The sequence below is a fragment of the Necator americanus genome, chromosome I, assembly GCF_031761385.1.
Source record: "Necator americanus strain Aroian chromosome I, whole genome shotgun sequence".
Classification (NCBI taxonomy): Eukaryota; Metazoa; Nematoda; class Chromadorea; order Rhabditida; family Ancylostomatidae; genus Necator; species Necator americanus.
In genome coordinates this window covers 32,982,530-33,006,407 of record NC_087371.1, presented here as the reverse complement: position 1 = coordinate 33,006,407, position 23,878 = coordinate 32,982,530, and the positions used below count along the sequence as shown (strand labels likewise).

The window sequence follows — 23,878 nt, the reverse complement described above, 5'->3', positions numbered from 1 at the left end:
GTAAAGTTTTTCGTTATGCCAGCCTATCGGCCTGAAGTTGTTTAACAAACCATTCCGTCGTCTCCACCAGATTTTCCATTTCTCATCTTTTGGATAAAGACCAGAACCTTCTACTCGGTCGGTGGTTCCTCGATAACCGCATATGTCGGCCTAAGAACGTGCTCGAGTTCCGGAGCTGAAGGTGCTTGTCGGTTAAGCAAGGTCTTTAAATGATCCCTCCAAATTGGAAGGGTTGCTTCACCGATAGCCACTCCATTGGCAGTGCTAAGGACAGGAGAACAACTTTTTATTTCGCTGCTGTACTGTCTTAGTAAAGCATAGGCTTTCCGTGGGTTCTTGTCCTCCCATGCCTTTTCAAACTCCTTCGCTCTTCACGTCCACTCGTTATCGCGGTCTTGTTGCAGTTGACGACGCAACTTCCTTCTAAGACGCTTTTCCCAGTTGAAGTCACCAGTGATGCGCGCGACACATACAGAATTGTACGTTGATTTTGTTTCCAAACGCAAAGGCCAACTTCTTCCTCGGCGCTGAGACCAGGAGTATTTTGCAGTGTCGTGAATGCATTTAGTGAAAGAGTCAGCGTCGTCCACTTTCTTCCTGGTTCGTAATCCAATATTGATCAACACTCGTTGGCGGAACTTTCTGCATTCCTCTTTCTTCAGACTTGCCAAGTCGAGGTTAGGCTGATGTTGAGCTCCACGATACTTTTTCTGGAACCGTATCATAAAGCTGAGAACTGGGAGGTTGTCAGAGTCGAACGCGACGTCCCAATCAGCTCTCATTTTCGGATATCTGAGCGAAGAATCTCTGCTCACCTGCTCTTCAGGCGTTAAAAGGGTTGACCTCTGCCACGAAAGCTGATGGCGTCGATGATTTCTCTTGAACGTGGAAGCTATAAGCTCGGAGGGCTGAAAAGCTTGGTGAGCACTAGTATTGACTCGAAATGCACGATCAGCATACACTAAATATTCAATGACTCTGTCTCAAACGTGATCTTTGGTCTGAATTATTTGTTCTTCTCATTCACGAGCATACTGCTTGAGATTTTTACTCATACGAATGAGGACGTGAACATAAATCTTTCACTTTGCTTCAACACTGGAAACGTCCGAAATTACAGCTATTCATAATACAGTATAAAATAATTCGTTTACTGATAAATGAGGTTCGATCAAGTTAAAAAGTTATGTTATGCTCAAATCTCACCATCTCTCACAATTGACAAAAATGAGGACTAAATCTCGCGTGCCACGAAATAATATGTAGTATCTAACCCACAGGGAACCTTTGGAGTTCTTGTTGTAGATTACCGAACCCAGCGTGGTTCCGTTCATCTTTCCCTAATCGTCGTAAAAACGCGGGCTTTTTTGCTGCGATCCCAGTTGCAACGCACCACCTTCGTGCACGCGTCGCGTCCATGAGCAAGCGGCTGAAGATCGATTATGTCTTTTCTTCAGCTTATTCAGATAAAACCAATGAGTAGAGCAATGCGGGGTGGGGGGGGGGGGGGGGATCGGAGTGTGTTCAAGGGAGCGTGTTCTAACGTACTTCGCTGGAAAAACGCCTCTCCCAAGCCGTTTCTTCTCCCCAGCGATCAATGGAAGTTGAGGAGACCCACAATGGATTTCGTACTCCACAATTTGAACTGTACATACGGGCCACCTGTGGCTTTTCCTCCAAGGGAATTTCGGGATATGCTGCCTTTGAAGCGCTTCGAGCATTTCGCGGTAGGAAGATACGCAACTTCTTAACACACTGAAAAAAGTCGGTAACAATTCTGCATAACATTTTTAACAAGCCGATTCTGCCCGGAACACATCTTGAGTGCTATGATTGTGAGAATCTTGTAAACAGACAGAAACATCATGTGAATGTCCACATTTGGGGAAGAATCTTCACAGAATGAGCCAACCGCAGTATGACAGCATTTTTGTGTGTAAAACGCCCAGCTCTGGGTATGCAAAGATGTTGCACTCAGACCCCGCTCTGATATATACCTCGATTTCAAGCAGGATCACGTTTCTGGATTTGATCGGTGTGTAGAAGAACAGATAGGGCGGGAGAGCTCTTATTCCAGGTATGCTTTACATAAGCACAAAATGACCGTGCAATTTTCAAAACATATGCTCAAGACTTCTGTAGGAGACGATAGAGGAGTGCAAAATCAGTCACTTTCCTTATTTCAGTCTCAGAACAATATTAAGGCAGAAGTACACACAAGAATCTTCCTACATTTCTATAAATACGTGGGTTCTTTCGAACTAAACGACTAATTTTTTACTCCTGCAAAAAACCTGTGATCTTCTCTACCAAGTTATGCGTCAACAGAACAGTGGAGCAGTGAGACAGTTCCATACAGTACTGATAGTGACGACGATATGAGGTATAACCGGCTCAAGTCCGTCTTATGCTCAGTACAGGTGTGTGCGCAGCTGTGGAAGAAGCAGCGCAACGGGGCTAGCGGTTAGGATTGAGGTGGGGTTATCGCTAGCTTCACCCGGACTACCGTGGTGAGAGGAGCTAGCAAGGGTCCCAACTCGATCGGATCGGCTAGCTCCATCATGCCGCTTTGAGATCAGCCACTTATGCAGCTGTACCGAACTTCAGGTCGTCTTGACCCAACTAAACACCGGAGTCTGAACTGGATTGGAGTTATATGAAAGCTGTCGCGTTACCTGTAACCTGTCACTCTGTTCAACCTGTTGTATTATATCATTCCATTCTATAGTTTAGTAAAGTTTATTGTGTGTTTTTTGTTTTTGTTTTTATATCTTTCTGCGAAGGGTTAACTCTATCCGTTAACTTCATTTTATTTGCGTACATCTCTGGCAATGATAGACTGGTTCATTCGCAAGAGTTTTTCACTGCCGTTATAAATTGTTTTCAGTCTGTAGGGAAGAACTCTGGATAAGAACGAATGTTCCTCTCGGGAATCACCAATGTCCAATACGGTATTGATTTATGGAGGTCACAAGTTTGAATCATAGAGCCGAAAAGCAATTGTCTTCAATCAATGCCGATTTGTACGAATTTATCACAGTACACAGAAAACATCGTGCCTGGGGAAGATTTTCTTATTCTCCCTAGAAATTGCAGGTTTTTTCACTAGCCTATTCATTAGGTTTACTTGAATATTCAGCTGAGGATGCCTCTTTGTTTCACGGTCGCCCGTTCGAGGATGCGTGTACATGCAGGGCCCTCATAGGATAAATCGTAATGGGAAGTCGTTCCCAACAGCGTTTTTCGGTGGGGCTTGGGGGACTTGCGCGTGGTTACGCTTATATTCGTAATCGACACCCTGAATCCTATCTTCTTCCGGAGAGAGCATCGTCATCTTCCAGGTATGGTGCTTTTAATTTTAAAAATATCAGAGTGATTTGTACTTCAAGGCTTGAATACCGATCTTTCACATTTCCTGAATAATTCAATTCCAATGGGATATTTATTGAGCATAGGTATGGAGACAGCATTCTGTGGGCCAGGTTCAAGACATTGGAAATACTGTCGTCTTAGTTTAATTTATTTGTTATCACGAAAATCTTTTTTTGGGTTGTATTAAAGTACGAAATAGAACAAAGACATCCAATTGTGTTCAGATAAGAATAAAGAAATTTAATGACCGAATAAAGAAATTTTCGAAGGAATTCGCTCAACAGTAATTCTTATCAGTGGATAAGATAAGGAGACAAAAACAACTGAGGTTTTTCTTACTTATTTACATGCGCTGGAACAATATGGACCTTTCATGAAGATAACTTATGGTTTTTTTTTCTGGTCGACATTCCTTTGCACAACACTAATTTGCAGAAAACCGTTCCAACAAAAATGAACCGATACATATATATTTATCATACATGCTATGTACATATTTATCCATTCTCAGGTGATTGAACTTTTAAACGTTATGAGAGAGGTATGTTTGAGATTTGATTCGAGTGACCATCCACAACGCAGTCTTGATCATCGTTGTTTTTCACTTGGCTATCCAGTTTGCATAGTTCTGGGCCTTAAGTCTTAAAAGTCTTATGAGAAGGCTTGCGAAGCACTCCAGTAAAGCCGTGATTATCTCTTTATCACTCCAACCGTTCAAATTAGTTTGCTGGTTTTCTTTCATCGAAATACTCCTTCGCAAATTAGAACTGTGCAAAGAAAACAGAAACCAGTAAACACGTTATCTTTATGAGATGTCTGCGACTTCGGTTTACAGTTTCAGCAGCAATAAATCAGTTTAGAGGACCTCACATAGTTTCTCCAGTTCTTCATTTCCATAGATAAGAATTATCGTTAAGTGATAAAGTCCCTTTATGCCAGAAATAAAATTTTTTAATCCTTTCCGTGCATAATTGGAGGTCTTGGCTTCCCAATGGACTTTAATGAAAGAAGCGATGTGCTCCACTGAAAACATATAAAACAATCGAACGATTGATAGTGCATTCAATGTCTGTTTGAAGAAGCTTTCAGACCTGGGCACATATACTAGAATAACAAATAGAAATTGATTTCGTTTAATTTACTTCATCAGATTATAACCATTTACAGAGTGATTCTCAAATGAGGAGGTAATGATGAAAAAACAGTAGCTCATACTAAGAGCAGCTGCATCTCAATGGTGCTGGCCAAAAACAATGATTTCTAGTGGAAAAGCAGTACATAACTTCGACAGATCTACAATGACTTCCACTTGAAAAACTGCTCTCAACTCGAGCGGAGAACTTAAAGCCAGCATACCACGAAACTGAGGTGGTACGGATTTCAGGCGGAGTACTTGTACACGGAATAGTAGATTATGGAGATGATGTGATTCCGTCCATTTCTTCCCTAATTGCCGTAAAAAACGGCCCGGAAAATGCTGGCGTGCACAAGACTGACGCGCTCCAATCGAACTCCTTGCAGAAATTAGCGCGCAGGAACGCTCGAAGCCGTATCTTCCGGGCCGTTTTCTACGGTAATTAGGAAGAAATGGACGGAATCACCCTTCTCTTAATAATCTACGATCCCGTAAACGAATACACCAAAGGAAATCCGTACCACTCCAGATTCGTGGGGTGATGCCATTAAATGAAAGGACTATTGCGAGCTCTTCACCTTGTTGGTTTCTAGACATCACTATAAATGAAATACAAATCTATCATCTATCAATCATAAACCATTGAATAAGAGTTCTCATTATTTGCGTAGCAAAAGAGTGTTTCTATTTTTTTCAGGCTTATCTGGATGGATAAAAACACTGAGTTTATTATGGACTGGTCCATACAAGTTACTGTATATAGCCAATAACATTCGTTCCTAACCTTCTACCATTACGAACTGCAGTGAAATGCGTTTGCGCATCCCAAGCGGATTGATACGCCAGTGACTTTATCCTTTTTATAATGACAGCTAGAAACCACCAAGGAACGATACCCACAGTGGTTCTACGTTTAAATTCTCTGCTTAAGTTTAGAGATCTTCCTTGGAAGTGAAAACAGCTGTTGTACTGTCGGAGCTAACGTTCAACTGACGTTCCACCAAAAATCATCGCCATTTATCATTCATAGCTGGAAGCTGGTCTTCATGTGAGTTATTACTTTTTTTATTACCTTCATTTAAAAATAACGCTGAAAATTGTAACAATCTAATGAATTAAAGTAAATTATATACATTCCTTATTTACGTAGTTCAAGACATTGTATCCGCTAGCTATCGTGGTTTATCTTTTCGTGAGTAATGTAATATGTCGACTGATGGAACTGTATCCTGATGCTCTAATGAACTGGGTGGTAAACAGAGTCGAAAGCGGGATTCCAAGAATTCTAGATTTTCGGATGTCCGACTGACGGATGTACTTGGTAAGAATGGAGTCGAGGTGAAGTTTTAGCACGCAGCACACCTCGGCGAAGATGTGCGCAATCACTTCAGGCGGTAATATAAGCCCACCGATTAAATAAACTAATTCAAGACGCTTGCACTTTTGTTTTATATCCTTTTTTTAGAATGATGCAAAGTGTATGCATTAGTAGGCATATAAAACGAAACCTGTTATCCCTAAGTCTTTTTTTTTTAGTCATCATCGGTGCGTCAGCAATATAGAAATGGCTGAGATTTTGGTATATACTGTTTGACTTTTATCATTGATGCGGGTGCGTGTAATGTATTAAGTGTAGCTCAAATTCACAACACTACGTAACAGTAGCATCAGATGCAACTGCACAGTTGATGGTTCGAGACTGCTTTGGAATCGACCAAGTTTTTCGCTTCTCCAAAGTTAATAAATTAATATCAGACTTGTCCAGGAGGATAAAAACACTGTGTTGATAGATTGGCTAGATTGCGCAACTTATTGTATAGGCTAGACATGCATTTGTAAACCTCAATCGATTCTGAACTTACGGGAACGCAGTGGGGCACCCCACGCATTTACGATGCAATAAAAGCATCATTTTGGAGTTTGCTTCTCAGAGTACTGAATATAATTATCCGTGAAACTGAAAAGTGACGGGACTTCATCAACTATCCGAAGTCAGGTGTAGCGCAGTCGGTATCACGTTCTGCTGTATACACTATTGATCGATGGTTCGATATCTTCCTAGTGCCAACCTGGGCTTTTATCCTTCCTAGGTCGGTAAATTAGTACTAATCTTGTTTTATAAGATAAAAGCGCTGACTGATCCCATCGGCCAGACCTGTAACTCTCTTATACGCTTATGATTCTGATTGCGGATATTATATTAAATTTGAGCTTCTTCTTATGTGGAGACAGTTATGTAGAGAAAGTGGAACCATTACGCCGTTTTACATAGACTGATCACAATTTTTGCATGTAGCAGAAACTTACCAACTTTTCAAACATTATGAAATAATTTATGGATTTTCCTGTCAAATATTTCGTGAACCTGCATTGTTTTCCTCTTGAATTACTTAACTTAATTGGCGGGCGGGTGTTATGGCCTAACGCAGCCATCCGCAATTTCGCCGCAAGTGTCTTCTTAGACATATCCGAGCTCCTCCTGCTCGATTTTCAGCTAGAGATCGCATAAAGTCTATTCGTCAGTCGCTATTCTTTAAACAATGGAGCCTTACCTCTTGACTGAACTGCCTGTCAGCGCTAAATGTCCTCAGCCCTTCATTTACCTCTTTCCAAAGCTTCCTTTTACTACCATGGCGCCTTTCCATTTAAAGTCTGGGACCATGCACACGACAACTTGGACAACACGACCAGATGCTCTCCTCATAATGTGACCGAGGGAGCAAAGACGGTTTTCTGTGACATTTTCAGAAGACCGGACAAGATGTTCACGTTTTCCACGTGTCATTCACCGGTACAACATATCTAGTTCTGAGTAAAGTTTTTCGTTATGCCAGCCTATCGGCCTGAAGTTGCTTAACAAACCATTCCGTCGTCTCCACCAGATTTTCCATTTCTCATCTTTTGAATACAGACCAGAGTCTTCTACTCGTCGGTGGTTCCTCGATAACCGCATATATCGACCTAAGAACGTGCTCGAGTTCCGGAGCTGAAGGTGCTTGTCGGTTAAGCAAGGTCTTTGAATGATCTCTCCAAATTGGAAGGGTTGCTTCACCGATAGCCACTCCATTGGCAGTGCTAAGGACAGGAGAACAACTTTTTATTTCGCTGCTGTACTGTCTTAGTAAAGCATAGGCTTTCCGTGGATTCTTGTCCTCCCATGCTTTTTCAAACTCCTTCGCTCTTCACGTCCACTCGTTATCGCGGTCTTGTTGCAGTTGACGACGCAACTTCCTTCTAAGACGCTTTTCCCAGTTGAAGTCACCAGTGATGCGCGTGACACATACAGAATTGTACGTTGATTTTGTCTCCAAACGCAAAGGCCAACTTCTTCCTCGGCGCTGAGACCAGGAGTATTTTGCAGTGTCGTGAATGCATTTAGTGAAAGAGTCAGCGTCGTCCACTTTCTTCCTGGTTCGTAATCCAATATTGATCGACACTCGTTGGCGGAACTTTCTGCATTCCTCTTTTTTCAGACTTGCCAAGTGGAGGTTAGGCTGATGTTGAGCTCCACGATACTTTTTCTGGAACCGTATCATAAAGCTGAGAACTGGGAGGTTGTCAGAGTCGAACGCGACGTCCCAATCAGCTCTCATTTTCGGATATCTGAGCGAAGAATGTTCCTCGCCAGAACGTAGTCGAGCTAAAGTTTAAGAGTCCTCATCTTTCGCTTGGGCTGCTCTTCAGGCGTTAAAAGGTTGACCTCTGCCACGAAAGCTGATGGCGTCGATGATTTCTCTTGAACGTGGAAGCTATAAGCTCGGAGGGCTGAAAAGCTTGGTGAGCACTAGAATTGACTCGAAATGCACGATCAGCATACACTAAATATTCAATGACTCTGTCTCAAACGTGATCTTTGGTCTGAATTATTTGTTCTTCTCATTCACGAGCATATTGCTTGAGATTTTTACTCATACGAATGAGGACGTGAACATAAATCTTTCATTTTGCTTCAACACTGGAAACGTCCGAAATTACAGCTATTCATAATACAGTATAAAATAATTCGTTTACTGATAAATGAGGTTCGATCACGTTAAAAAGTTATGTTATGCTCAAATCTTACCATCTCTCACAATTAACAAAAGTGAGGATTAAAGGTAGCGTTTCATGAAACTGACGTAGTCCCCAAGCCCCAGGGAATCCGTAGAGTTCTTGTTGTTCTTCTCCCCAGCGATCAATGAAAGTTGAGGAGGCCCAGAATGGATTCCATAATCCACAATTCGAACTGCGCATGCGGCCCCCTGCGGCTTTTCCTCTAAGTGAATTTCGGGATATGCTGCCTTTGAAGGGGTTCAATCATTCCATGTCGTAGACAGATGGAAGCTTAGAAGAGTGCACAACTTCAACGACAACATTGAAAAAGGACGATAACAAATAGAACATCAACAACAAAAGCAAGCAAAAGCGAACAACAAAAGCGAAGTTCTCAAAAACGTTCCGCTTTGCCGACTTGACACTCCACTTTTACTCATTTAACAATCTGAAAAAGAAAATAAATGAAATCAAGGAACTAGAGTAGAATACTTCTACTTTGTCGACTATGAAATTCTCTATGAAATTTTGTAGAGAACTCCGAAAATGCATTTCGTTTCTACTTACAATATTCACATAAAAAATGGCCTATTCCTTAACCTCACCAATCTGATTTTTGGGAAAGAAGACACGTTACGTGATCGGAATTTATGTAGGATTGCATCATGCAGTCACTGCAGAACCCCACATCAGCTGCGTTACTCCCTTTATTTCTGTTCCTTTCGGTTTGGCAATGTATGAAAAGTAATAGTTTTCTAGCGCTTGTACTTCTGTTTGTCCTTCAGCAAACGCAAACGAGTGCAACTTAGCTGCGTGATAGACTTTACGCACACGATACAATGGTGAACAAGAGTTCACCAGAATTCAAAATCTATGGAAAACGAAGAAAAAATTAGTAAAAAAAAACATGGAAACACAAAAAAAGTGGATTCTTCCTTTCTTCCCAATCAAGGAGATAAAATTCGAAGCTCCCCCTTTCATCAGTAACTTCACTGAACCTTAGATTGGAACAAATTCAATAGCGAATGTTGACTCATCGCAGGAGCGAATGACTCGAATGTTTCCTTCGGACGAGAATGGACATCTGAGTCATTCGAATTAAAGGCTTTTGGACTTCTGAATGAAGGCAAAACTTTGATCAAAAAAGTTCAGAAGATTTGCGAGACGTTTCAAGTTCCTGGAGCTGGCGTAGTTTAGCGGTTAGGGGTTCGCTTCCTGCACGATCGATCGGAGGATTGAATTCGCCCTAGTGCTCACCAAGCCTTTCATCCCTCCGGAGTCGATAAATTGATACCGGAGGTTCGAACGTTCTCTTGTCTTGAAACCTCGGCATATTTTGTCTATGTTTTGTGATAGTGTGCCTGGTTTTTAGATGGAACCTTTTATTTGCCTGACGTTTCGGCTTTTTCGCCGTCTTCAGAGGCTTAGATAGAGGATGATGTGGCGCGGCTAGTAGCACGCACTTGTCACTCAGTGTACCAGTGGATGTGTATTGCTGCGTGTAGATCACCAGCGACGATACGGGTGATTTGATCTATACACAGAATATCAGGCGGTTATAGGTCGCAGAGCGGTACAAGTGGCAAGGACTCATTCGTTATCGACAATCATTCATTCCTATAATTCATTGAAGGGTTTCTTTGAAGAATCCGAAACGCCTCCAACGTCTTTCTTGCCGATGTTTCTATTTCGTGAGCCAGTATAACACATTTCACATAATAATCGTTTCCGTTGTGGGCCTCCTAGTGGTGTTATCAAACTTTTTCGTCGTTTTGCAGCCGTGTGTTCATTAATCCCCCCTCAACACCGGTCTCCCCAATGTAAGTTGCTTTGCCCCTCAAGCACTCAATCTCATATTTAATATTACCCCTATTTGTGCGCAGTCGCCTGTTTTTCTGTAAGGACAAATAAGACATCTTTTACAGATGCAGTATCTATCGTAAAATCTGTTTCTAACAAGCTGGCTTTTGATGTTTGCATTTGAGATATTTACCAAGACCACGTCATCTTGTAATTGTGCTTGGATAACGCTGCGCTGAACAACGGCACTGACACTGTCAGAGATAAAAGGAAGACAAAGAGAAATTTTGTTTTCGCGCGGAACATTGCTATTTACAGTGCAGATTCTTCGGTAATGCGGACGTACTGTATGGCCATCAGCACATGCGATTTTTAAAGCTAGTGTTCGCAATTCGTGTCGTTCTTGATTGATTGATTTCTTGAGTGCATACTTCACTGCGGGTTTGAACATATTACGAATCACTGCGTCTTTCACTGCAGTTGGGCATGCAATAAAGTGTTCTTGCAACCAACCGCAACCTTCTTATTTGCCTGCCCTTTTTGTGGAAATAAAAGGTTCCATCTAAAAACATCGCAGACGCACTATCACAAAATGCACTGTTAGCTAACCTCACCGACCACAACCACTCGTCATGACTGCAGCGATTACCGCCGATTTCCTCGTAATGGCTTTTGTTTTTTTTTTCGTGGGCTAAGGAGTCCGGTTTCAGTAATTCTAAACCTACTGATAGAAGAGGAATTCTGACAGCAAAAATTACTATCCTCTAATCTAAATCCTCCATTTACAGTATTTCTTACTTCGCCTCGATTGTATATATACTAGTCTGATTTTTCGCTTCCACAACAGAGAGGAGCAGCAGACCGTAGACTATCTAATGATTACTGTAGACGTGATGAGTGCAGAAGGAGATGGGGAATAAAAACTAAACTGTTCTCTTGTCAGCAGTAAAGTTAGGAATGGCAGCTGATTGACAGTTTTGTGAATATCACCAGGAACACCAAGATCATACCGACAGGTAGGTTTCTATGAAGCACGTAGCGTAGAAATTTTACGATGAGATGATGAAGATACTTCGCTGAAGGTGATAAAAATTGTCGATAATTCTCAGAAACTAATGGTATTGAATAGAGGATTTTTATTTTATTTTGAAGAAAATGCAGCTGATGGACATCGAAGTGAAGATTACAGGAAACATGTTCCATCAATCAAAAAGTGTGAGTAGTAATTCTGGGGACTAAAAAGCGGCGATTCTGACACCAGCGACAAAAAACGCGTAGGAAGGCCGGTAAAGTTTAAAGCCGCCTACGTGGAGGCGTTTTTGGAACAAGATTCATGCCAGCTCAAGATAAGCCCGCTGAAACTTTGGGAGCAACTCAACAAGCGATTTCAACCCCTCTAGAGGTTATAGGTATAGTGCAAAAACAAGAAAGTTGGGTTCCGTATGATCTCAAACCCCCTGAGACTTTGGAAGCCGTGCGAAGTACTGCTCCGAAGGCAAAATCGGAAAGGTTATTTTCATAATTATGACGAAGACGAAAACTGATCTATCACGAAATCCAAGAGCACAGAAAATCGTGAGGTCAGCACGGCCATGCATCAACTTTAACGGGTAAAAAAATATTCATGGCTGGAACCTAATGCTGTGCGTCTGGTTGGACCAGGTCAGAGCAGTCTGCTATGTGGTACACCAACCAACCTGACGAAACCATCACTGGCAAACGTTACCAACAACAGGTGATGCAACTCAGCGAAGCACTGAAGCTCAAACCAATATGCCAAATGCCATGACAAAGTGATCTTACAGTACGATAACGCTCGGGCACATCTTGGAAAAGTCGTCAAGAAACGTTGAAAGCACTTCAATTGGATGTCCTATACCACTCGCTGTATTCACCAGACATTCCTCCTTCCGATTACCACTTGTTCCGCTCGATCACCAAAAGTCTGGCCCAGCTGACACAGCTTCACACTAAACGCAAAGAAATAGATGAGATCACTCCAATCTCGGTACATAATTCAAAAAAAAGGAGTGTCACACCTCTGAAAGTAGTTAAATGTACCACTTGACGTATTGTTATTACGTGAAGAATTATCTTTTTATCATTGTCAATACAGTATTGCCGTTTTGCTTGCACCAATGGTAGCACGATGAACTGTACTCTGAAGTGTCAGTCCTTATATTAAAGATAATAAATTTAAACTCATTAATTTTTTTTCGTATTTGCTGCGTATCTGAACATTCGTCTTCCCTACAAAAAGGGGACAATGTGCACAGAGCATTCACTCCAGTGCACAAATCTTGTGTTCAATGCTTGTCCTTTTGCTGGTACGTTTATAAATTCCAGTAAAAATTGGTGATACTTACAACTTTGTTAACCAATGTTATATTTGAAGACACTCCTCTGCTTTAACATTGCCAACACAGAGGTCCGATCAGGTACGTTTTTCTGCTTCCTGCGAATTTGATACACTCAAAAGCACGGGAATTTTCCAACAAATTTCAAAAGGAGATATCTCGTGATTCCTACCTCGGCACCCATGGACAGGATGCGAACCAAGTGCGAAATACAAAAGTGTTTCTGAGGATACTGAGGTCGTCAGTACACTATTGAAGAGAAATAACGGCAAGGCAAGAAGAAGGGAAAAGATACGTGAAAAAGCATGAAGATCAGGTGATTAGGTAGATAACCCCCGATACCACGCAATCACCCCTCCTCCCGCTTGGACAAACGATGCAATTCGGTGTCTCACAAAGTCTGTCATATGCGCGATTGCGGACTAGCTGCTGCTTCAGGTTTACAGGTGGTATGTCCACTACTCTGACTGAGTCTTGCAGACCCGCCTGTGACTCGTAAGCGTAAAGATTTAAATTCATTCTAATGTATTCTATCGTCAACCGCCTATAAGCACCCATTTTTGTATGACCTGTGGGACGCGGAAAGGCAAGAAGAAGGGGAAAGACATGTGAAAAAGCATGAAGATCCGGGGCTTGAAAGTTTTAGGAGAGAATTTAAGGTCATCAAAGCTCGTGGAAAGGTTTGAAAGGGATTTAAATTTATTCTTATATATTCTACCGTCAATTGCCTATAAGCTCACATTTTTGGAAGCACCTCCAGAGTCAGCACGTGCGCCAAATCAATACCTTCTGCTTAAAAACAAGTCAGGTAAGTCAAACGAATAAAAAACTCAGTTGACATAGGTCACTTTTAACAGATTTGCCGTGTTACAAGAGTTCTTGAAAAGGAATGCACCATACCCGACAAAATTTAGTGAACATTCTAATTCAAAATCTCGTAATTTCCAAAAATTCTGATTTTTCAGCGTGTAAAAACCCTCCACCTAAAATTGATAAAATTCGATATACGTTTCTGAAGAAGCACAATGAACTCAGAAGAGTTCTCGCTAATGGAACTCTTGATGCCGCAAAAGGTACATTCAGAGGATCCACAAGTCTGTTTGCAATGGTACGTGAGAAGTCTTCTTTGAAAAAAAAACTTAAAATCCAAGTTAAACATTATCTTCTGAAGTGCATAAGAAATGTAGTTCTGATAGGTCAAGGTAAATGGCTCCCGCTCTTGGAAATATTCTCTACTAAATATGCATATATCTAAGATATTTAAGACTATTTAAGACATTACAATTAACGCACTTTTGCCAACGAGAAACGAGCTTCTTAATGCCAATATCATAAGTCTGGGGTTCTGGAAGCGATGAACTCATCGAAGGCAGTCTCTGCATCGTCTTGGTTTCTGAAGTGTTTCTCCCGCAAGAAGTTATGAAGTCGGTAGGCGAAAGGTCTGGCGAGTATGGTGGATGATCCAAAGTTTCATAGTTCAAGTCATGCAGCTTTTGCCGTGTGATCAGTGGGACGTGAGGTCTAGCGTTGTCATGAAGTAGATTTGCTCCTTTTCTATTCATCAATGTCGGGCAGTTTCTGGTGCATTTCGTCGATTTGCTGGCAGTACTTTTTTGCTGTAATTGTTTTACCCGGGTTCAGAAAGGTATAGTGGATCATACCCGCTGCAGACCACCAAAACGTAACCATAATCTTTTTTTGGTGAGTTTTCGGCTTTGGGTGATGTCGTGGAGCTTCTTTTTGGTCCAGCCACTAGGCAGATTGTCGCCTGTTATCATGAAGTATCCATTTCTCATCGCAAGTCACAATCCGCTCGAGAAATGGATCGTTTTCATTGCGCAAAAGATGAGCCGACGATATCTCAAAACGGCGATTTTTCTGATTTTCGGCCAATTCATGTGGAACCCACTTGTCAAGCTTCTGAACAACTGTAGTGTGATCGACGTTGAGCTTCTTGGCAATATCTCGTGTGGTTTTGCGTGGATGAGCTTCGACTGTCACCTTCAATAAGTGGTTCATCTTCGAGGCTGGTGTTGCCGGCACGAAATTTTTGGAACCAACGTTGTACTGTTCGTTCGTTGATACTTCCCGGCCCCATACTTCGTTGATATTTCTAGCGGTTTGAGCGGCAGTCCGGCCCAGTTTGAACTCGTAGAAGTAAATTTGACGAAAGTTGCGATCAGACATCTGAAAATAAAAACCAAATTATTTTTGTAATAAACGAGTTGAATTAAATTCCATATACATATTTAGAAAACTCATTTAATAAGCTTTCCAACAATGTATAATACGTCGTAAAAAGCCTTAGTTTTTCAAAAAAATAGTGTTGAATCTAAATAAAACAAAAAAAAACCTGCATTTCTTTTGCACCAACCTAATAGTATCCCTCTGTCAGAAATCAAGTCATCTTCCAAGTACGATCTTCCTCCCAAGATGAGTGGCGGTGGGATATCGTCGGCCATCGTCGCTCCCTCATAGAAATCATAGAAGGGGAATTTCAGAATAATTTAGATATGATTAGGTTTCTGTCTCCGTGAAGTGGTCAGAAAACGAGAAATTGTTGAGAAGACAGTGATTACAACTTGACACAGATTAAATGCATAGTTGGTGAAGTGTTCGAGGATATTTCATCAAAATGTCAGAAAAGAGGTTAGAGGACCACAGAACCGTAGTTATTGTATAGACGGTACTGCTCAATACTTATTTTTCCTCATTTAAGCTTCAAATAATTAAAATTTTCATTTGATTGGTTGATGTAATTGAGGTTCTGAACAAATGTGGACGTTTGAGTCATTGAACACTTTCCGTCTGTAACCTCCTGCTATGTTACGCTGTACCCATTGTCCTTTTGACAAATATTTGTCGGATTTGTCAATTTTTCTGTAGATTTCTTAGAGAGGAATTCGATTGTGTATGAATTATTCCCGAATTTCTCTTCCGTGACCTGGTATGCGTGGGCGACTGTTGCCCGCGGTGTCAATCCGTCACTCATCGTCGCTTTTTCAATGTTCCTTTATAACATTCCAAATCAGTTCTTTAGAATTATGATTGCGATCTGGAAAATACAGCCCGAACGGCTGCTGAAAGATGTCCTAACCAAGTCTCCAGCACATCCGGAACATCTGTGAATTACCTAATGTGAGACATTTGATATTCTCCCAAAGTTATTCAAAGATAAACATCATAATATTCAGAGTGCGAGGCGATCTTCTTAGCGTTGATGATGTCGTAAGCGAAATAAATGACCATGTATTTGAAGACTGGTCATACACGAGACTTGATGGTACTCTCGACCTGCAGAAGGCCATTTACGACGATGAGACTATCGAGCCATTTGCGAATGTAAGTTTTACGTCGAATTTAAATCTATGTCAACGAAAAAGTTTTCCACTGATCAGTCAAGAATGAGAAATTTCCCCTCAGAATAGTTTCCTGGGTTAATTGTTCCACTTAGTGCTTTAGACTTCGAATTTATAGGTGTTATCACTTTCAGAGATTTGGAGATTTGAGGAAGTGAAATCGTAATGTTTAAGGGGTAAAGCATCTCTGTGCCGGAATACACCGTGGTGCACTTAAAAAGCACATTTTTAAGGTATTAAAACATATAGAAATCTCTTCCCATATATTGCACAAAATGCGGGTGTAGTGTTCTTCTCTTGTTACTTCTTGCTTCGCACTGGTTTTCGAAGAAACTTCAAAAAAAAAAAGATCCATAGGGCACACATACGGAATTTATATTGGGATTAGGACTTCATTGTTATTGTTACTGAATGCTATCGAAACGTGAGGACGGGTGTAGCGAAGTCGGTTAGAGGCTCCGCTTCCTGCACGATCGATCGGAGGTTCGAGTCCGCTCTAGTGCTCACCAAGCCTTTCATCCCTTCGGGGTCGATAAATTGGTACCAGCATTGTCTGGGAGGATAAAAACACTGACTTGATCCGTCGGCTAGCTCCCGCAAGTCATTGTATGATCCAGTTACACGTTCGTGAACCTCAAACGATTCTGAATTGAAGTGAAAGTGGGGGCACATCCCAAGCGGACTGATTAACGCCAAACACTTTATCCCTTTATCAATTTATGACAGAAAAGATCATTCAGCGATGAAATGGTAGAAATTCCCCAAATCTCAACCTTACAAAAGCTGTCATCGACAAGAACTCCTTAGCTTTCCACCACGAATAGTAAATGAGCCCATGAGTTACATGTTCTTGCCTACTGAAACAATCAGCGCTCCTGCAGAAATGCAAAAAAATTCTGTGACAGCCTTAGGGATCTGTATATTTGGCCGAATTCCTTTATACTTTGTATCTCTTTTCTCCGCTAAGCATTATTCAGATGATATACAACAAATCGATTTCGCTAGGATGCGTGGCGAAATATTGCAATACGACAAGAAGGAGGGCATACGCCTGTGTTTACAGTAGCAGGTGAAAAAAATCTTTTTTTTCACTTACTCAATAAAGATGTAGAACGTTTTGATAAGATATTCTCCTCAGAAACTAGGCACACCAGTACTAACTTTTGAGATTAGTGACCAAGCCATGTTTTGAAAACCGACAAACGTACGAATATTTTATTTTTAACTCTTCTCATTTTGAAATACTATCAATTCCGATTCTTAGGGGCCAGATGAACTCACAGGTCGCATTGCGGGTCTCTATTGTATCTTCGAGTCATCTGGTCCCAGACTATAGTCCGGACCACCACTAAAATCCGGTCCGTATAGAGGAAAACATGATATAAGGTCGTTTTCACGATTATTTCTCGCACTTGTGAATGTATCATTTATTTTTTTGACTAATCGGGTAGACACTCTCGTGTCTGCACAGTAGTAGCTAAATTGAGTGCTATTTTCCGTATATCGCTGTAAAATTTTGCGTAAAACTTCAATTTCAAGCTATCGATCGTTTTCGTCTCGTAAATTAATGCCTACATCCTCCATTACAGAATTCCAAAGTGAAAAAGTGTGGAAGACAGTGATTATCCTCCATCGCCAAACAGTTTCTCTTAGTTCCTTACTGGCCCAAAAAACCTGCAGATTTAAACGGACATTTCAGAAGAAAAACTAGGTGAAATTTCAAAATTTGCATCTTCATGTTGGATTTCTGGCAAGCTTCAGTTAATTCGAAATTGAGTACCGAGGGAAAATGAAAATGAGATGATGAGGAAAAAAATGAAAGACAATAACAGTTGAAAAGTGGAAAAAATCCGAAAAAAACGATTATCTGGAAAGAGAAAACAAAACGTATTATCTAACCAACTAATTAATTAACTTTCTGTCTCTAGAATTTTTTTTTGAAATTATACGTGATAAAGGTGAAAAATTGACATTATCACTGTAGATTATAGATAAAAATGATTAGTAAACATCACTATTCCGGGATTTTCCCTAACCGTGGATAATTCAGCCCGAAACGTGGAGAACCACTTTACTGGCCTGGTTCAAAAGCTAATGGTTGCACGGATCATTCACAATGTAGGAAAGCCATAAAAGGAAGCAAGTGCATAGGCGATACAACTAGTACTGTCCTATTTCCTGCAGGGCTTTGTCATACGGACCAGTTAGAAGCAAATGATAAGTTCTTTGATCATTTAAATATTTAAACTTTGCCATTATAAATCAGAATAATTATTATTAGCTGAACAGAATAATATCAACTCTACACTATTATTACTACTAGTATTCAACTCTACCAAAGTACTATTACAGAAACAACCTACCTTCAAATTCCAATGGAGTGATGAGGGAATGCCACAAAAAATAATCGCAATCCTCAATTACCGAATGTAGAATTTAGCATTAACCATTGAATTTAGAATAAAATAAAATATTAAATAGCTCCTAAATAAGTTACTAACTGGTTTAAATGTACTCTAATGTATTATTCTATCATCTACTGTCTATTAGTACCTATTTTTGAAAAAGATTCGGGAGCCATCCCGCATGTCAAATCAGTGTCTTGGGCTGTAAGATAAGCCAGGTAGGGATGAAAAACGTGGTTGACATAGGACGGTTTCAACTGATTGGCAATGTCACAAGACTTCCTTAATAATTATTATTCAAAATCTCGTAGTTTCTAAAAAATACTGTTTTTTTTCCAGATTGTCAGAGCCCACAACCACATGCATCCGACATTGTTCGAAATGCATTTCTGAAGATGCACAATGAACTCAGAAGGGAACTTGCTAAAGGAAATCTGGACGCCCAAAAGGATAAATTCAGAGGATCCGCAAATCTGTTCGCAATGGTGCGTGAGAAGTTTTTGTTGGAAAGAACGCAGAATCCCAGTTAAACATTCATGCTATATAATAATGGGTTTATTCTCTCACGTGTGTGTGTGTGTGTGTGTTATCTCGCAAAGTTTCATTTTCCTTGCCATTTCTAGTCACGAGATCATTTGTCGGTTTCTTTGGAGGCATGCACTCAAGGAATTGTACAGAAATCTAATTTTTAGTTAGAGCATGTTCTCACGGTAAGAAATCGCTCCTCACGCCTCAAATGTAGATAATTTTAATGTAAAAAAAAAGAAATCCTCCAATAACGAAGTCCACATGCGCGATTTGATGGTTAGCAGAGTTAACCGATATTACATAGCTGTTCTGTGAGGGAAGCATGGGTTCCTAAAGATCTGGGGTTGTAAGTTTGTGAGGAACGTTGAGTGACGACGCAACGTCACTCACCTCCCTTTTTTTCAGTCACCGTCGGCCACCGTCGCACCCTTTTAGCAAGTCATAAAAGGGGAATTTCGAATTAGACTCTATCTGATTAGGTTCCTCTCCTCTCTAGAAGTGTTTTTAAAAAATATACCTAAATATTCTCCAAAAACACAGTGATTGCAACCTAACATAGACTGAAGGCATAGTTGGTGAAGTGTTCGAGAACATTTTATCAAAATGTCGAAAAAAATGTTATCGGACCACAGAACCATATGGACGATATACAATTGTTTGGTCACTATTTTCTCCATTTCTTCATGAATTTCGAATATTGGAAGTTTTCGTCTGCTTAGTTGGTGAAATTGATGTTTTTTTTGTGAAATCTGGAATTTGAGCTCTTGAATACTCTCCAGCCATCACGCCATGTTGACCTCAATGTTAGCTTGCAAGCATTGTCTTTTTTTTGGCATTTCGCTTTGGCAAATTTAATGGCATTCACTTCCTTCTCAACAACTTCCTATGTTCTGGATAATGACTATGCCTAACGGTGCCCTACCGCCACTCATCCGTCGCTTTTTCAATGTTCCTGTAAACATTCCAAATCAATGCTTCAGAATTATGATTGCGATTTGGAAAACGCAGCCAGAACAGTTGCTAAAGAATGTCCTGATAAAGCCTTCAGCACAGACGGAAGATTTGTGAATTATAAACTGTGAGTCATTTGATATTCCCTTAAATTCATCCAAAGATAAACATCATAATATTTAGAATACGAGGCAATTCTCCTAGCGATCAGGATGCCAAAAACGATATAGAGGGGCCAGTGTACGAAGACTGGTCATACACAAGATTTGATGGCAATCTCGACCAGGAAACGGCCAATTACGACGACGAGGAGATGGAGGCATTTGCGAATGTGAGTTTTACGTTGAATTAAAATCACTGTCAAGAAAGAAGAGTTGTGGATCTTCCCCACTAATCACTCATAAATGAGAAGTTTTTCCTTGGAACAATTTCCTGATCAACTTGTTCCTGTGAGTGCTTTAGACTTCGAAATTATAAATGGACACAATTTTCAACATTTTCAGGAAATTAGACTTTTTGACGAGGTAAAATCGTAGCATTCTAGTAATCTTACTTACATACTTAGATACTATGATGGGACGTCTTCACTGGATGTGCGGGCCGAGCATCTTTTCCATTCGCTTCGTTCCCTCGTCATTGCAATTCAAGATGTTCTCAAGTTTTGTGGGTGACATTGACGAGTTTGACTCCTTTCTTCCTTTATTTCTTTCGGAGATAGGACGTCAGTGATCCGCTAAAATTACATGAAGAGGATGGTCACCAGCCCGAAAAATATCTGCTGACTTAAAATCACATACGGAGCAGCGCCACGTTTTACACCCGGGATAACGACACACGTACTTTCGAAGGTAGAATCCGTGGTGGAACGTCATCAGTGGAGATGATCAGGGTTGTTACAGGAGATGACAAACGAAAAAGACAGGAGTAGAACCTCTCCGTAACGATTTCCACCTCACGGCGAGAAGATGTAAGAATCTTATCTTTGCTCAGTAAGGCTGCTAACGGAATATTGTATTTGCGAAAGGCCCTGAGGCACTTCTTTAGACATGTCTGTCTTTGTGCTGCTTCCAGAATCTTCTTCTGCCTGTATTCTGAAAGACTTTTCTCCTCGCCTTTCCGCAGCTAGTTTTTGCTACTAATCGCTCAATGTGCAATGCATTCGGACCAAACCTCAAACCTTTCCTTTCCAACAATTCCTTATTGGTCTTCGAAATTTCAACAAAGTTTGTCACGCACGGCTTCGGAGCACATTCAAGTCCCCGTAATTCTCTGAACAGCATCTCGTAGTCAACGTTTGGGTCCTCCTCGAAGTACCAAGTACTTTTGGACAAGAAGTCCTTGAATATGCACCATGCTCTTTTTTCCTTCAATGCCAATAGCAGATGTTCTTTTCCATCGTGTAGCTAAGTCGTTTTTTTAATTCTCACGAAAGAAGCGAAGGGCCGACAACAGCGCAGCGAAATTCTTATTTTCACTCCGGTTCTCTAGTCCAAATCGTCCGATCCTGTATTCCTCTTCTGTGCCCTTTCCTAGCTTCGCATTGAAGTCTCCGACAACGAATTTGTAGAAAAACTACTCGATGCGAACCACCTCCTCCAGCACCTCATAAAACGCGGCACAACCAAACCAACACCGTTCAATCAAACCGAAACCATTAACAATCATTGTTCCTGCAGAAATACGAAAAATTCTGTGACAGTACTAAGGAACTGTGTATATTTGGTCGAATTTCTTCATACTCTGTATTCCTTTTCTGCGATTATTCAGATGGTATACAACAAATCTATTTCGCTAGGATGCGTGGCAACATATTGCAGTTTGACAAGAAGGAGAGCATACGCCTGTGTTTACAGTAGCAGGTAAAAAAAATTATTTTTCCCCTAACTCAATGAAAAAGTAAAGTGTTTTGATTCGATATTTTTCTCAGAAACAAATCACAATTGTAGTAACTTTCGGGAGGATGGCTGATTAAAATCAGGCTATTTTTAACACTTAAAATTGGCGAATATTTTATTTTCAACACTGCGCATTGTGAAATACTTTCCATGCCTATCCATAGGAAAAATTCTGAGATTACTGTCGAAAAAAACTTATATGTTAACTTATCACTTATGTTACTCATATTTTTCTAAATTGTAGGTGATTAAGGTGAAAAACTGATGTTATTACTATAGATTATAGATAAAAACGTTTAATAAAATATTAATATTTCGACGTTTTCCTTAATTGTGAATAGTTCAGCCCCGAACTTGGACAACCACTCTACTGGCCTGATTCAAAAACTAATGGTTGCACTAAAAATTCACAATGTAGGAAAGCCATAAAAGGTAGCACGTGCATAAACGATACAACTAATACTGACACACTTCCTGAAGGGCTTTGTCAAACGAAGGAGCTTGCAGTACCCGGTAAGTTTTCTTTAATCATTTACTTATTGAATTTTGCCATTATAAATCAGAATAACATAATTAAAATTACTCTTGGTCGAAGAGAGTATTATCAACTCTACACCATTATTGCTACTAGTATTCAACTCTATCAAAGTGCTATTACAGAAACGACAAACCTACAAATTCCAATGGAGTGATGGAGCAAATACGAGAAGAAATTATTGCAATTCACAATTACCGAATGTAGAATGTAGCATCATCGATTCAATTTAGAATAAGATGTTCCGAAAAAATATTAGATGTGACACGAAGAAAGTGACCGATATTGCCATTCCAGGCAAAACACACATTTAGCTGGTTATAAGATTATAATAAAAGCTATAAACTCGTGGAAGAAAAAAAAAAGGTTTCTAAACAGCGCACAGTAGCTAAAGAAAAGATTTCAAATGGTTCGTCGTCGACCGATTCCTATGGGGATGCGCCTACTCGTTCGATATCTAGTCAGACTTTGATGGAGTATTCGTATACGGGATCGTAGATTATGGAGAGAAGGATGATTCCGTCCATTTCTTCCTAATTGCCGTAAAAAACAGCCCGGACGGTCAATGAAGAATAAAGTGTCTGGCGTTAAAGGCAGCATACCGAAATCTGGGATGGTACGGATTTTAGGTGGAGTATCCGTATACGGAATCGTAGATTATGGAGACCTGGGTGGTTCCGCTCATATCTCTCTGAATCACTGCACGTAGTCGTAGTAGTGCAAATGAATGCTGTTTTGTACGATGCCTTTTATTGCAGCGCGCCACCCTTGCACGCGTAGCGCCCTTACTGCCTATCGAGGCAGTCCGAATTGATTTTCGACGAGTCGCAGGGCGGAGGTGGCGCAAGGGGTGGAGCGTTGCAATAGATGGCGTCGTACAAAATAGCATTCTGGAGGCGGCTGTTTGCAGTGAAGCAGGGAGAGATGAACGGAGCTACCCCCTTCTCCATAACCTACGACCCCGTATACGGTTACTCCACCTGAAATCCGCACCACCTCAGATTCGTGGTATGCTGCCTTTAATCAATCCGCTTGAGATGCGCCCCCAAGTTCACTTCAATCGTTTGAGGTTTACGAACGTGTAACTGACCTATACATGTATCAAGTCAGTGTTTTTATCCTCCCAGACAAGTGTGGTACCAATTTATCGACCCCGGAGGGATGAAAAGCGTGGTGAGATTTAGGGCGGATTCGAACCTCCGATCGATCGTGCAGGAAGCGGAACCTCTAGCCGCTACACTACACTCGCCTCTTTAGGGAAGAAAATAGGGTTGCGAATAAACAGAAAGAAGTCACAGTTTTTGAAGAACGCCTACTGCGAGGACGGAGGAGTACAACTTGAAGGTTCCCAAATTGTGGAAGCTTCGTCATTCGTATACCTCGGACGTTCTATGAACATGGAAAACGGCTTGAAGGAAGAACTGAATGGAAGAATGCGAGCAGCATGGGCAGCATTCGCAGCCGTCAGGGAAGCTACGGACTGAGATCTTCGTGCCCATCTGTTCGACT

At 40.9% G+C, this 23,878-nt stretch overlaps 6 protein-coding genes across 6 annotated transcripts; 4 read left to right on the top strand and 2 right to left on the bottom strand.

Annotated features, from left to right (window-relative positions):
- Positions 1–371: 371 nt before the first annotated feature.
- Positions 372–782, bottom strand: RB195_007582 (uncharacterized protein; the record flags this gene model as incomplete). The annotated part of the gene is made up of 1 exon (XM_064181291.1): positions 372–782. The coding sequence occupies one exon, from the start codon at positions 780–782 to the stop codon at positions 372–374; it is 411 nt and encodes a 136-aa protein (XP_064038094.1).
- Positions 783–7,689: 6,907 nt separating this feature from the next.
- On the bottom strand, positions 7,690–8,100 carry RB195_007581 (uncharacterized protein; the record flags this gene model as incomplete). The annotated part of the gene is made up of 1 exon (XM_064181290.1): positions 7,690–8,100. The coding sequence occupies one exon, from the start codon at positions 8,098–8,100 to the stop codon at positions 7,690–7,692; it is 411 nt and encodes a 136-aa protein (XP_064038093.1).
- Positions 7,877–8,142, top strand: RB195_007580 (uncharacterized protein; the record flags this gene model as incomplete). Its single annotated transcript, XM_064181288.1, has 2 exons — positions 7,877–7,918; positions 7,981–8,142. 2 exons carry the CDS (start codon positions 7,877–7,879, stop codon positions 8,140–8,142), a joined length of 204 nt encoding a protein of 67 aa, XP_064038092.1.
- A 3,530-nt stretch (positions 8,143–11,672) lies between these two features.
- Positions 11,673–12,128, top strand: RB195_007579 (uncharacterized protein; the record flags this gene model as incomplete). The annotated part of the gene is made up of 2 exons (XM_064181287.1): positions 11,673–11,848; positions 12,002–12,128. The coding sequence occupies 2 exons, from the start codon at positions 11,673–11,675 to the stop codon at positions 12,126–12,128; spliced, it is 303 nt and encodes a 100-aa protein (XP_064038091.1).
- Positions 12,129–12,648: 520 nt separating this feature from the next.
- RB195_007578 (uncharacterized protein) lies at positions 12,649–22,526 on the top strand (the record flags this gene model as incomplete). Its single annotated transcript, XM_064181286.1, has 13 exons — positions 12,649–12,666; positions 12,735–12,777; positions 13,662–13,804; positions 15,737–15,834; positions 15,891–16,038; positions 17,033–17,124; positions 18,106–18,173; positions 18,800–18,945; positions 19,969–20,066; positions 20,123–20,270; positions 21,707–21,798; positions 22,181–22,347; positions 22,495–22,526. The coding sequence occupies 13 exons, from the start codon at positions 12,649–12,651 to the stop codon at positions 22,524–22,526; spliced, it is 1,293 nt and encodes a 430-aa protein (XP_064038090.1).
- Positions 22,527–22,934: 408 nt separating this feature from the next.
- RB195_007577 (uncharacterized protein) lies at positions 22,935–23,853 on the top strand (the record flags this gene model as incomplete). Its single annotated transcript, XM_064181285.1, has 2 exons — positions 22,935–23,040; positions 23,627–23,853. 2 exons carry the CDS (start codon positions 22,935–22,937, stop codon positions 23,851–23,853), a joined length of 333 nt encoding a protein of 110 aa, XP_064038089.1.
- Between the last annotated feature and the right edge of the window lie 25 nt (positions 23,854–23,878).